The 14,954-nt window shown below is 47.3% G+C and overlaps 1 protein-coding gene across 2 annotated transcripts; it reads left to right on the plus strand.

The window, feature by feature from the left end:
• The first annotated feature begins 546 nt into the window (after positions 1–546).
• On the plus strand, positions 547–3,247 carry LOC118835327 (platelet glycoprotein VI-like). 2 transcript variants are annotated; one of them, XM_036742513.1, is made up of 6 exons: positions 547–752; positions 1,041–1,076; positions 1,645–1,740; positions 2,147–2,434; positions 2,795–2,839; positions 2,997–3,247. In XM_036742513.1, exons 1-6 carry the CDS (start codon positions 719–721, stop codon positions 3,209–3,211), a joined length of 714 nt encoding a protein of 237 aa, XP_036598408.1. In that variant the 5' UTR covers positions 547–718; the 3' UTR covers positions 3,212–3,247. The 2 variants fall into 2 exon arrangements, with proteins under 2 accessions (XP_036598408.1, XP_036598407.1); XM_036742512.1 differs by having other exon boundaries at positions 559–752; positions 1,456–1,740.
• The last annotated feature ends 11,707 nt before the right edge of the window (positions 3,248–14,954 follow it).

Consider the following 14,954-nt stretch of genomic DNA (forward strand, 5'->3'; position numbering starts at 1 on the left):
CCATACTATAGCTTCTCCTTGTTACTAGGGCCTCCCTATAGAAAGATCACTCATGAATCCTAACTGTCCTTTCAGCATTCTCTCCTGCAGCTCTGCTGACCCAGAGTTCCTTAATTTCCAGAACTTTCTCTTGTTCAGCTCTGTACTCTCAATGCTGGCTTTCTGCTTCTGAATCCTGCTGCTCTCTACTTCACTGCTCCCAGCTCTGTTGTGTTGCTTCCAGTTCTGGGCTCTCTTTTTATACAGTCATAGCCGTATCTGATTGACTAGAACTCAGGGCACATACCATTGGCTCTGGTCTTAGCGACTCCTCTTAGGGCCCTGAGGGCTTCACACCCACATGGGCTTAGTACCTAGTAAGTAGGGGTTTGGGGCCTACTTATGAACAAAGATACAATCAGGCCTTCCCACCTAGGTCCACTGGAGACCTATTGAATGGGTGGGGAAGATCTTTGATCAGATTAATACTACACCCAGTCTGGACTTCCTTCAGCCAGATCAGGTAGCACAGTGGGCTTCTGTGTCATCACAATAGCACCTGCAGTTAGTTGGGGCGTTGCTAGGAGGATGACACAGGGTCCAAGAGGGAAGGAAGTTATGAGGGGGGAGCTGTGAACCTGGCCATCGGGGAGGAAAGGACAGACCTACCACCAGCCCCAGCCCATCTTCTGCCCCCATCCAAAGTCCTCACGGTTCCTTAACACCTCAGTTCAGGAACATGCCTGGGTCCTTGGCAGCACTGCTCTGTCTTGGTGAGTTTGAAGGCATTCAGGGATGGGAAGTGGAGTCACAGATCACACAGGACAGGATGCTCTGAGGCTACACTTAAATCCTACCTTTGATGATTTCCCTGTGTGAACTTGGGCAGTCATGTCACCTCCCGGGATTCAGTTTCCTCATGCTAGATGACCTCTGAGGTCCCTCCCAGCTCTACTTCTCTCATCCTGTGGCCAGGAGGCCTCTTCCAGAGTGGGTAGGGGGCCTAGGGTTTGGTGGTGGGGGGAGGGAACTCTTTTCTCTCACTGGGTCCTCTCTGACAGGGCTGTGTTTGAGCCAGAGCATCATGGCACAGAGAGGTGAGTCTTTTCTCTCTAACCCCCTTTTCTGCCCCATAGCTTAGCATAGAGATGGCTGTTCCCAGGGGTCTAGGGGTATTGAGGATTGGGGTACCCAGCATCTAGGTTCTTTGAAGAGCTAAGGATGGGAGATAAATGGAGTGAACCAATAAATTAATCAGGGGCCTGTCTCCTGGGATGGATTGGGGGGTGGGGCATCTTGACCAAAGGGCATTCCATTTAGGAACCAAGTGAGGGGAGATCCCTTAATCCCAAACCCAAGTCAGGCCTAGGCCCCAGCTGACCCTCCTATCTGGGCTTCCTTATTTTTGAGGGAGACCCAAAGAGATTCAAGCAGGGGCTTCCTTGGAATGGCAGGCTTTATCTACTTCACTTCCAGAAACACTCCCCAAACCTTCTTTGTGGGCTGTGCCTGGCACTGTGATCCCCTGGGGGAAGTCTGTCATGGTCCACTGCCAGGGCGCTGATGGGGCTCACAGGTTCCTTCTGGAGAAGGATGGGACCACAGAACTAAGAGATATGCTGGAAGTACCTGGGCCCTGGAGCGAGGCCGAGTTTTTCATTGCAGACATAGCAGCAGAGACGGCAGGTCGCTATCGGTGTCGATACCAGAGACAAGACCATTGGTCAGAACTCAGTGACCCATTGGAGCTGATGGTCACAGGTAAGGCGGATGAGCCTGGTCATGTTCCTCTCTCATGTCCTCCCTTCTCTTGGAAGGAGAATGAAGGAATCCCAGTTTAGGGAATCCCAGGAAAAATACAGCTGAGAAGGGCCCGAGGGAGCGTCTGATCCAAGCTGCTCACTTGACAGATGAGGGAAATGAGGTCCACAGAGGGCAGGTGATTGGTTAGTTAGGCGCAGTCCTGAGATTCCTGCCAGGAAATCTGCCCCCAGCCTCCTGACCTCTAAGCTCTGACTTCAGGAGGTGGGACAGAAGTGGGAGGAATGGTGGAACTCCATCCAAATTTCAAGGATGGAGGGAGGAGTCATAGATGCCTCCCTGGGACAGGATATGAAGATGAAGCTGAAGCTCCCCTTCATTCAGGGATCCCCTTCCCTCCCTCTAGGATTGTACCCCAAACCCTCCATCTCGGCCAGTCCAGGCACCACCGTGGCTTTAGGACAGGATGTGACCTTGCATTGTGAGTCACAGCTCGGCTCTGACAAATATGTTCTCTATAAGACAAGTGGAGCCAACGCGCCCCACTCACTGATCTCTACTGATTACCACGCCACCTTCCCATTTCCCTCTGTGACTGACTCCCATGGAGGCACATACCTATGCTACAGCTTTGATAGTGAATTCCCCTACCTCTGGTCAATACCCAGTGATACCTTGGTGCTCAAGATTTCAGGTAAGGAGGCAGGCAGGGTTGGGGGGGGATCCCCAAGCCCATCCCCAGGGCCTCTGAATGGCTAGGTGAATGTGTCCCACAGGCCCCGAGGATTGACTGCTGCCCAGGGTCCTTCCCAGAGATCAGCAGAGCTCCTAGGGGGGTGTTATTACCCAGGGGGTGGGGTGAGTACAAGAAGCCAGGGCCTTTTCCTTCCCAAGCTCTTCCTCAATCTGTCCTCAGCCCCACCCTTTCCCAGCCCCTAGTAGGTCAATCAATCACCTACAAGGCTCAGTGAATCCAGAAGCAAGTACCATAGAGACCCAGGAGAGAGAGGAGAGGTAGCCCCAGCTTCTCATCCTTCTCCTTTTCTCCAACCAGGAGGATCTCCAGAAAAGCACTTGTTACATGAGACTCCTAACTATGGTGAGTGACCAAGGGCCTCCTAGCTCCACTGATGGGCCTCTAGGGACAGAGCCTGGCTAGTGGAGTATGGAAGGAGGCTACAGAACTGGGCCTCCTGCCAGGTTTCTGTACCAGTAACGGCTTCTCCTCCTCTTTTCCCTTTCTTCCCTTCTCCCAGAGTATGTGTCTCCATACTATAACTTCAGAAGCCTCTGGCTGGTAGTGGTTGGTGTAACTTTGGCCATCCTGGGGGCTCTGACGAATGAAGCCTGGCGACACAGGGGGTCAGCCCAGCAGCAAGAAAAGAAACCTGTTGCCTTGCTTGAGGAGCCAGAAAAACAGACAGGATTGGGAACAGAAGGACCTCTGGAAGATCCCCTTAAGGGTCCCTAAGCCACAGATGAAGTGAACCAATAAAGAATCTGGGAGAATTTCTTGCCTGATCATCTGGGGTCCAGGGGCATTTCACTTGGGAGCCAGGGGAAGGGAAGCTTTCCCAAGCCCAAGTCAGGTTGAACCTGAGCTCCCAGCTGCTTCCTCTTGTCCTGGCTTCCCTGTTCTTCTCCCAGGTACTGGCATCTTCTCAGTATCCGAGGCCAGACATTCAATGAACTGCCCCATGTGCAAGGCAAGGAAGGTATCACTCACAGACCTAACTAACCAAGGTTAGTCTCATGAGCTGCTGCTCATGGTCAAATGATGTGTTAGGAGTGTTCAGTTGGAGCCCAGCTCCAAGGTCTCATCCCTGAGGCGGCAGCCCTAGTCAGCATGGCCAGCACAGGCCTAGGCATCCTGCCCTTTGCTTCCCCGCCCCCATCCCACTTACCTCCTTTGTCATCTGGCCCACTTAGTGTCTTAGAAGGGCAAGCAGCAGTCCTGAGGCAAAAGTTACATAGTTCTTGCCCACAAAGAGCTTCCATTCAGCAGAGGAGACAACATGATCACAGATATGTAAATAAAGGACAGACATAAAATAAAAATAAATGTGGAGGGCGATGACCAGTGTGAGGGGAGGGAGAGGATTGGAGCTGAGCTGTAAAAGGCCACTGTGGATTCCAAGAGGCTGGGGTGTGATCAGCCTGGAAAGACAGGCTGAAGCCACATCTTGAAGGACTTTAATTGTCAAAGGGAGGACTTTGTATTTTATCCTCCGGGCAGAAAGAATGGCCTCATTCAGAGCAGAGGAGTGGCCTCCCTCTGCCCTCTCCCCCCACTCCAGCTGCCAGTCAGCCCCTCCCCAGGTGTTCTGTGGATGTCTCTAACTCTACAGGACAAAGGCAGAACTCCATCTCCCCACCTTCTTCCTTAATTTCCCATGCCACCATCCTCATCCTCCCAGTGATGACTTGGCTTCACAACCTTGGAGTCATCTCTGGATGCTCCTCTGCCTCACCCCATAAATCCAAACAGTTACCAAATTTTAGGGGTCCTATCACCACTACATTCAGGGTACTCCTCTATACCTCCAGCTACCACCTTAGCTCAGGCCTATAGTCTCTAGCTGCTCTCTTTTCAGGCTTCCCTACATTCACCTGCTAGAACACAGGAAGGCTCTGCCCCCTGCCCTAAGACCTTTCGGGGTTTCCCTCTGGTCTTTGGGATCAAATCTGAACTCCTCCCCTAGTGCATAGTAGGCATTTGATGACTACTCATTGAATGCACCGGTGAGTGAATGATAAAAATTGTAATTCGCTTTGGCTCTAGAGCTTTAATGTTGTTAGAAATATACTTACATTGGCTAGGAATAAATAATACTCTGGAAGGCCAAGAAGGTTTTAATTATATCTTACATTTATTCCTCCTGAATAAATGGGTACATCCCCTGAAAAAAGTAAGGCGAGTACAAGGGACTCAGACAAATGTCAGTCCTTTTATTGACTCCTAATTCGAATTTCCCACCTGGCTCTTCATTGGCCAGATGCAACCCCCTGAACTGCGAGTTATGCCTCCCTCAAACAGCTCCTTAAGCATGCGCACACGCCTCTAACCTTTAACCAGATCAGAAGCCTGGTCTCTATTAGATTATAGCTCTGATCAGAAATGGTTCTAATCAGTCACCTGACTTCCATTCTGCTAAATCTGGTGGGGAGGGGAGAGATAGTTTTGACTCTGTGGAAACAAAACTTTTTCCACCATTTCTCACAATATGTTGTCCTAACAGGAAGCCCATAAAACAGAAATGTTATTAGTCACATTTTATAATCAAGGAAACTGAAGCTCAGACAAGAGACATATCAAGAATCAAACCTGGTCTTCTTAATTAACATTTACTGAGCACCTGCTGTGTGCCTGGCACCAGAAACACGAAAGGAAACATTTCAATGGGCACACATTCCACGGGCATCGGGGGAGACAACCCATGTAAGTCTGTAACTCAGTGGTGCCAGACCCATCCCCAAAAAAGCCAGCAGTGAGTGTTAGGCCACTGACAACAGGAGGCATTCAGCCAATCTACTAGTTGTGGCCAGGAACATCTTTGAGGGAGTAGAAAGTCTATACACTCCCAGAGAGCTCACAATAATAAACACACATATTTCACAATAAGTACCCAAGTGATGTTGATCCCTAAGGGTTAAAAATAATATTAAGGGTTGCTTTTTCAGTACCTTGTGAGGCCCCTCCTGAGCCTGAGGGCATCCTAGAGTCTCTTCCCCTAATCTTGAGTTACCACATAGCTTCCCCCTAATCCTGGACCATGGAATTCCTGGTCTCTTCCCCTACTCTGGGTCATAAAATTTCCAGTCTCCCTTATCTTGTGTCATTTGTTGTCCTCTACCTGTGTCCTTATCTTGTAAGACTTATCCTATCCCTAAATCTCCAACCACCATAAGAAACCCTAAAATCATCCTACAGGTTGTATAGCTTTTTGTCTATATAAGTCTGATTCCTTCCCTACATCAGTGCCTTTGTTCAGCTCCTTGCTAAATCTCAGGCCTGCTGCTTTTGCATCAATAAAGCTCCCAATGGCTACAGAGGAGGTCTAAGTGAATTCTTTCACATTTGATGAACCAGCTCTCCCAACTCTGACATCATCATTTTTGGTGCCGAAACCCAGGAGTACAAATATTAATTGGACTCCAATGACCTTCTCCTAGCCGTTGGGATAACAGATAAGCACCCTTTTCTTTGTTTTCTCCCCTAGACCCTTTCTGTTCCCACTGTCTCCCTAGCAGTGAGACCCCTGGAGTGCCCAGACACTGCCAGTGGTGTCTGAAACTCCACTGACTTCTGGGTGGTCAGTCGGACTGTGGACCCTAGTATAAGGGGACGCCCTTGCCCTGGTTGGTCATTTTTCTTTCTCCCCTCTGTCCCGGGATGCTGGGACAAGAGGAGACTGCTAGGAGGGAAATTTGGGAAGGAGATCTTTAAAGAAAAGTGCCTGAGTATTCCATTGTAACACAGCCTGACCTCAATATAATCGAGAAAAGTGCTCTGTGAAGGGGATTTCTAAACAAAATAAGTTTAGTAAGAAATTTGGTCTCCAAAACTTAAAGAAAAGGCACCTTGCTCTGCTTGAGAAGACTTTTTAATCTTGTCTTGTTCCCCCTGCACCCTCGTTTACCCTGTTTTGTTCCTTCTCTTCCCCCGTGGGACATTGTGGGGAGGAGGGAGGTGGGCCTCTGCCTGGTTTTCCTTGGGAGTCCTTGCATCCCGGTTTCAGGGTCTCTGTGTCCTCTGGGCCTCTGCACCTGGTTTTCTTTGGGGGTCCCTGGGCCCTCCCTCGTTTCTAGATCTCTGCTCCTTGTGTTGTTAACTTCAAACTTTATATGCATTTTCTAGTACATGCAGCTCCAAATTCCTGGGAGGATGGGAATGGAGAGCTGAATGTTCTCTATCTGATAAGTGAAGGGATAGGGAACTCCAGCCCAAGGAGGTAAAAGGTTATTTGGAACTTGGAATTGTTACCACATGTCTTCAAAAAATGTGAGTTTATGGATAATAATCTTTTCTTTTAAAGTGCTAAGAGTATTGGGCCTTAGAAATTAAAATGTTAACACTAGTGATTATGCATCCATATTTGATTTGCTCATCCAACTAAGTTATGGTAATTAATTGGTCCTGTTTCAAATTTTAAATACATAATAATTACTTGTGGTGTGGTTATATTTCTAAATTTTCATGTATTGCACAACTTGGCTAACATTGAATTACCTATGTTTGTTAGAAAAGCAATTCTTCTTATAATCTAGATGTTGTTAGATTAAGAATTGTACTTAATTAAGAATTGAGGTTGTTAATTAAAACAAAATTTTTGGAACCATCTAATCATAAATTCTTATCAACCCTGTGTAGAGTCTTCTGTATAGTGGAATTCCTACTGAGTAAGTTTTTAAAAGCCTGGTAAACATTGCTATTGTGATAACGCTAGTTTAATCCAGTATGTTCTTGATTTAGGAAAAAACTGAACTTCCTCCCCAAGGTAAACTCCTTTTGGTACTTAGGGATTTGTGATTATTCAGAATTTTGGTTTTATGGTACTTTGGGGATTTTGATATTTAACAGACACTTTATACCAATTTGGTTTTGATAAATCCCAATCTTTAAGGTTTCCAGCTAATTTATTTTATGAGAGTTTTAGTGATTATTCTAAATCATATGCTCTTTTTTTTAGGAAAGGAAATACTTTTTACAAAGAAATGTTTTGCAAAATCTTTTTGTGTGATTTTAAAAGGCCTAATATACTGAAAATAATCATATTCAAACCTACTGAGAATTCTCTAAGTTTCACTTCTAGGTTTATTGTGTCCTTAGATCAGCCTTAAATAGGTGCTTTCAGAGAAACAGAGTCATTGGTTCATACTTCAGGTATCCTAACAAAGGGCACTAGTCTCTTGAATGTCAGTCTGAAAGGTTCAATGTCCCACTTGCAATTTTTAAGGGATGGGCATAGAAGTGAAAGGATAGAACAGCTGAAAAACAGCTTAGCAGATTTTCGATTGAACTTTGAGCTTTGAAACCCCTCCTGACAACCCTGGTCACTCCCTTCCCTTAGGTCAAGAGGGTATTTCAGAACAACTGCAAACAGCCCTGGAGTTTTTCTATTAACTCCTCTCATCCCAGATCAGATTAGGAAAAGAGAGTTTCACCCTTCCCCCACCCCCACCTACAATTCACCTTCTCCCACCTGGTGAGAGGAGGGAGGGAGAAGGGGTATCAGCTACTGTGAAGGCCCCACTGGTAATGGCCCTGGGCCCCTGGGGCCAAAAGCCTGGAAGTACCTCTCAGGAGGTAAGAAGCCAGCCAGTTACCTGCACTTGGTAAGACAGCCCATCCTTCTACCAATAATTTTTATGTGATCTGGAAATGCAATTGATGTCATCTGAATTTCATTGTTTGTGATACAGCTAAACAATTTGAAAATAGTAAGATTGCTGGTTATGTTTTAATACTAAAACCTAAAGTTGGTAATTGATTACTGTGTGTGTTGTATGGAAAGGAGGGTTCTGCCCATTCAGAGCAGTCCTCAGGGCTAGTCAAAAGCACAGCCCATAGACTCTCTAAGGATAGATGGGGTAGGTAAAGCAGCCCCTTCTCAGGGCTCCCTTTCCATCCTCCTTGATTTTATAAGCTCTCCAAAGAGCTTGTTTGAGTTATGGAATTCCTAAACAAGGATCTTGGCATGCTGAGAATTTGCAGATATATAGAAATGTTCTCTAGTGATTGGCTTTTGCACAAGGACAGATTTAAAATTAGAGATCTAAGTCCTAGTAAATTTTTTTTTTTGATTAGTGAAACTTGCCATCTGAGGTAAAAGTGCTTGGGACCAAAATAAGCTGTGTTTTGAGTTATCTGGTGGATCATAAACATTCACCAATAATCAATAGGCAATAATCTACCATCTGAGAAAAATGCCACAAGCTACTCAGAGAGAATGTGACTGTTGCAGATGGAGGTCTGTGTGTGGAAAAACTGAGAAGACAATCTTAGCCTCAACCTAAGATGGGATCCTCCTGACTCAGTTTCCCATTGTGTTCCTTTGAAAAGGAATGTTTCCCACCTGACTATTCCTGAGTCTGGCGATGAGATGGAATTGATACTACATGGTTGTAAAACTGTGATATCTTATCTCCTTGTCTTTCCTTTTTATGGCGAATTTCTGTAACCAAAGCATAAGTATAAGATGTAAGATAAATCAAAGTCATTATAAGATGTGAGCACAATCTATGTGAAATCTTGCTCTCTTCAGTCTGAATGTGTAGTTATTCCATATTGCAAACAGTTGGATAAATTACTACTCCTGCATAGTCATGTGACAGATTAAATCCATGGAACAGAACGTTCCTTCTGAATATGGGAATAATTAGACAAAGGGAAAAGAAGTTTGTGAAACAAAGGTACAAACATAATGTTGAATCATTATCCCATAGACTAAGGCCGGGGTATGTATGAGCTACTATAATAAAGTGTGTGTTTAAGATCTGACCTATTCAGCCTAAAATGATATTCCTTTTTATATCTTAAACAACTTAGTAAATGGGTATTTGGCCTAGTTATCTGCCTGTTGCTAGACATGTCTGTACAGAATAAGGTCCTTAAATGTTTCAAAATGATTTTAGAATAATTGAGTATTGGTACAACTGATGGAGGGACCTAACCGTTATTCTATTAATTACTGAAACTAGATCAGAAACATTTTCAGTTTGGAGAAAAGAATTTCAGTACAGATTTCTTAGAGGTAACTTATGGAATACTTTTGCATTAATAGAAAAGTCAATTTCATTCAAAGTTTGTTACTATTGTGGAAATAACATCTGTTCATACTGTGTATTCTGTGGCACAAACATGTTTTATTGTAAGCAACTTATTGATATGCATTGTTTTGGAATTAATTACTTCTGGATCCTCCCAAGTCTTTTATGATGACTGGAGTAAAAGTCAGTCTCTTGTAAGTAAATTCACCTCTATAACTATTGAACTCAAGGGTAGAAAGCTTCTACCTGCAAAGTGTTGTTACTTATAGAGTTGGATCCTCAACAGCATCTGATCCTCCTGAAGGAATTGGAATCAGAGTGGAAATCTCTGAGAAAATAACAAAACCAGAAAGTCCTGTATGTCAAAAGTAAATAGTGGCATCATAGGGCTCTTGGTTTCTTTCTTTGTCACTTGTAATATTCTTTCTATTTGGGCCCTGCATATCAAACTTGTCTGTCAGATTTGTGTCTTCTAGACTATTGGCTGTCCACCTGCAGATGGTCATGCAACAAGGATTCCTGTTCCACACTCTCCTCATCCCCTGGACACTGCTTCAGCCTCATTTTACTCCCCTCCCCACCCCCATTCAGGCAGGGACAGCTCCCTTTGTCCCTCTCTCAAAAGCATTTGGGTGGATAGTGAGGCAGACAGGAATGCTGAGGCAGATGAAGCAAGCAGGAGGTGGGATGGGAGATGTGAGATAAGATGCTGGGTGAGACTAGCCAGAAAAGTAATAAGAGACTATGCATTAAAGCCCCTCACTTTGGGGACTTGCCTGTGTGCTTTCTAGCTATGCTGGGTTCTGGGCCCCACCTTGAACCTCTTCTGTTTCTAGTCCACTGATTCCTGATTCCCACCCTATGCCTAGGGTTAGGCCTGCTTCCTCAGGACTGGAAGTCTAATGCCTTAATTCAAATAGGGAACCCAGTGGGGTAGGGGAGTGTGAAGGATTGCTGGGTATGTCACCATCATTCCCAGGATACTAACTTACTCCCCATAGCTCTCCCCCTATTCCCTGGAAACTCTGCATGGAATTTATCCTTTGAGCACTTGAAGGACATTACAGGCAGCCTCTTGGATGCAAAACATCCACTACTGCCTGGTATCTCCCCCTACCTCTTCCCGGGGGTCCTGGTTCCTCTCCCTTCTTTCAGTCATTCTGACCTCCTTATTAATCATTTTATTTGCTTCTATATTTGGTCCATACTTGTCTAACCTCCTGGTTTGTTCGCTTGCAGAAATTCCACTTTCAGCTCTTAGGCTACCAGCCCCTGCCCCAGTGGTTTGCCTCTCTCCACCCTGGAGATGCTGCATTCCACACCCCAATGCTGACCACTTCTCAATCTATTCTTGGCCCCTGAAATGAACTCTTCACCCCAATGGCCTTCACCCCTTCCCCCCGCCCCGGAAGATTTCTCCTGCTAGTGGTTGAGTGGGGAAATGATGTGGATCCCTAAGGGTTAAAAATAATATTAAGGGTTGCTTTTTCAGTACCTTGTGAGGCCCCTCCTGAGCCTGAAGGCATCCTAGAGTCTCTTCCCCTTATCCTGGACCATGGAATTCCTGGTCTCTTCCCCTACTCTGGGTCATAAAATTTCCAGTCTCCCTTATCTTGTGTCGTTTGTTGTCCTCTACCTGTGTCATTATCTTGTAAGACTTATCCTATCCCTAAATCTCCAACCCCCATAAGAAACCCTAAAATCATCCTACAGGCTGTATAGCTTTTTGTCTATGTAAGTCTGGTCCCTTCCCTACATCAGTGCCTTTGTTCAGCTCCTTGCTAAATCTCAGGCCTGCTGCTTTTGCATCAACAAAGCTCCCAATGGCTACAGAGAAGATCTAAGTGAATTCTTTCACACCAGCTCTCCCAACTCTGACCTCATCACAAGGAGACCAGAAACCCATAATGAGGCACCCAGAGACCTTATCATAAACATAACCAGAAGAGACTAGATCTCCCCAATCCTACAGCCTGGGGAAGACAGGAACAGCAATGCATGCTAGAAGCAGGGCGTGATTTGGCTGACCTGTACTGGAAAGCAGTTTGGGGTTTTAAGAGAAAGAACAAACTGTTCAGACCTTGAGTTTGTTTTCCAAATCACTTTTGACCTGGAAACACACCCTCTGGATGTTTATCTAAGTTGGGGTTTTAAACAGCCTTGGGAATAACAGCAGGGTCCCTATCCCCACCCCATCATGCCAGTCCCTGCCCCCACCCCATCATGCCAGTCCCTGCTCCCACCCCATCACACCAGTCCCTGCCCCAACCCCATTATGCCAGTCTCTACTTCCAGCCCAGCCCTCACCACCACTAGGGGGAGATGGCTCCAGGGGAGAAGGAGCTGGCTGTCCCCACCAAAGTCCACACAAGCACAAGCAAGCTGCCCACCTAGCTCAAGCCCCAGGGAGCCCCAGGGAGAGACAGAAGGAGCCTGTGTCAGCAACCAGAAGCTAGTTGCTGGACAACCACCCAAGAGAGTTCTCACCAAGGTTCTTGGCAATGTCAAGATGGGAAAACTAAGAAACTGATAGGATTTGGATCCATGGGAATCCCTTCCAAGAAGCGGCAGGACCATCTGCTTACCCCTGTACCCTAAGGACCATGGGACCTTATCTTCTGACTTGGTTCTGACACCTTTTCACCCATTAGAATGTAGGCTCCTTGACGGCAGGGCCTGCCTTGCTTTTCTGTTTGTATACAGTAAGTACTTAGAAAATGCTTTTGAAGCTTTTCGGGGATCGTTCATTCATGAATAAAAGCAATAAACAGCACAGAACCCTGAGCCTTCCTCTGGAGAGCCATCTCCAATAAAGTGAGGACTCCTTTGTTCCGGTAACACTCACTCGACCGTACTGCTGTGGTGCCCATCTCTCCTCGTGTAGCGTGGACAGCCATCTGGAGGAGAAGCCAGGGCTGAAAGGGAGCAGTTCTGGGGGTCCCCCAGTTCCAGGGGTCCCCTAGCTTAGAACAGTGAGTGATGGGGGGATAACTCAAGCCTGCATTAGAAGGAAATATGTCCCAGAGGAGGAAGAATGGAGAGATGTCCCAGGTCTCACAACCTTGGGCTCGGGTCCAGTGCTGAGATGACAGACAAAACCAAACCTGCCTCTGCTGCAGGTGGTCCTGGGGTAAGGCAGCAGGATCAGCAGCACACACATAAGTGTTACACAATACATTCCCCAAAATACAAAGTAATTTCAGGGATTGGGGAGGACCAACAGCTGGGGCCACCAGGACAGGCTTCATGAGCACTTGAGCTGAGCCTTGAAAGGATATAAGGATTCCAAGAGGTAGAGGCGAGGAGGGAAGGCATTCCGTGTCTAGGGGATAAGCTAGTGCAAAAACCTGGAGGTGGGAGATCATAGAATCTTAGATCTAAGCCAGAAGGAACTTCAGGGGCCATTCAGGTGAGAAAAGTGAGGCTCAAGGAAGGTTGTTCAAAGTCACACAGGTGGTAAGTGTTAGAAGTGGGATTTGACTATTTGGCAGCATGTAGAGGCTGGACTGGAAAAAGGAAAGAAGGGGGAAGCTGTGGGACCAGGCTGTGTGGGGGGTCAAGAGGCTCCTCTGGTCACACAGGGCCTGGCACTGCCCCAGGGGGCCACAGAACAGTCTCCTTGTGCCTAGTGCCCAGCAGGGGACCAGCTGGAGCCCCAGGGAGACGAGGGTCATCCAAGAACAAAATCCCCCAAGACCAAGTCTTGCCCCTGCCCCTGGTAGGTCACTTCTCTGTGGTCCTCCAGCTTCTTCAGCCTCCATCTGTAATGTCCCATAAGACCCAAGACAGTAGACAGGAAAGCTCAGCAGAGCCAGGGACCTTGGGCAGGTGGGGAGGAGGCCTGGGTCCAGAAACTGTCACTGCTCCAGGGCTGAGAGATTTCAGCCCCCCAGACTCAGCAGAGCTCCACCAAGCCCTGGGGTAGAAGTTGAGACCACAGGAGGGCTGGTGTTAGCCTGGGAGCAGAGGAAGAGGATCCCTGGATCCTGGTCAACTGTCTTCCAGAAAAACTGAAAGGTCCTGGGGATGTTTAGCCTAAGGAAGAGGAAGCTTAAGCAGGGGCACTGAGGGAGAGGTGCCACCAGTCTTTGAAGGGCTGTGACGTGGGGGAGGTTTGTCTCAAGGTGCATCCCCCCCCCACAAGAAGCAGCTGGGGAACATTCCCAAGAGGCCACTGTAGGCAAGAAAAGTTTACTAAAGATGAGACTACCCCAGAGAGGGAGGGGCTACCTCAGGAGATGGGGGCGGGGTGCTCCCCACCCCAGAGGCTCCAAGCAGAGGCTGGATTGCCAAGGGGATTTTTGCTCAGGTCTGGACTGGCCTGGAGTCTAAGATTCCAAGATTCTGGGGGCCACTGGGGACCTCAGATTCTGTCTGCTGAAGGGGCAGGGGCCAAATGTTGTGTTGGAGTCAAAGCCAAGGGGGCCTAGAATGAAGCTGTCTTCCCTGCAGTAGTGAGAGTAAGTGTGTGACCTCTGGTCCTGCCCAGGCTGTCATGCTGGCTAGAGCCCAGTGCCTACCACAGATAGTGGTGACCCTCCCAAGGCTCCACCGCACTCTTGCCTGAGAGTATGGAGAAAAGGAAAGAGCCTTGGTGGGGCCCAGATGCATCATGGGCAGGGAAGAAGGCAGCCTTAATGTCACCTTTTCCATGGGTCCCTCAGAGTGAGCCCTACTTACTTGGGAAGTTTGGCATGTGGGGAACTCTCAGAGTGGGGGTAAAGGGGTTGTATTTGAAGGACCATGACCCTCTGATTCCCTCCTCACAAGTTTTATCTCCGACCCCTGCGCCCCAACATTGAGGTGTATGTAGCATATAAAATGTTGGTCTTTGAGTCCTGGGAGTTGTGAGTTTGAATTCCACCTTTGACACTGATTGACTAAATGACTTTGGGTTAAGTTACTCCAGCCCTATCTGCCTCAGTTTCCTCATCTATAAAACAAGGAATAATAACGTCTCCTTCCCAGGACAGTTATGAGGCTTAGATGAGTTAATGTGTGTAAAAAGCTGGCAGCAGCATGACCGAAGGAGCCTCTAACCTGCCCCCCGTTCTCAGGTGGAAGCCCCTCTCATCTCCTTTCTGCTGGCACAGCCAGGCACCCACAGGAAGAACTGAAAGGACTTCAGGTCCCTGAGGCCAAACAGCTAACTTCACAAGAATTTGTCCAAGGTCCCACGGAGCCCAGCGAGAAGCTCTGCCCTGTACAGGCTCTTGCTTAGGGCCTAACAGCTTCCCTTAGCCAGTGCTTTTTCACTCACTCTCTCACTCACTCCATTCATTCACTTGTTCATTCATTCATTCATTCACACATGCATACATTCATTCTCTTTCTCTAAGCAGTCAGTATCCAGGCCCCTGGGATCCCTTGGCCTTACTGTCTCTTGGCTCCTGGCCCTTCTACCCAGTTCTTTGTCCCTGCCAGACTGGAAGGGGTCTCTGGAG

Source organism: Trichosurus vulpecula, chromosome 2 (genome assembly GCF_011100635.1).
Source record: "Trichosurus vulpecula isolate mTriVul1 chromosome 2, mTriVul1.pri, whole genome shotgun sequence".
NCBI classification, from domain to species: domain Eukaryota; kingdom Metazoa; phylum Chordata; class Mammalia; order Diprotodontia; family Phalangeridae; genus Trichosurus; species Trichosurus vulpecula.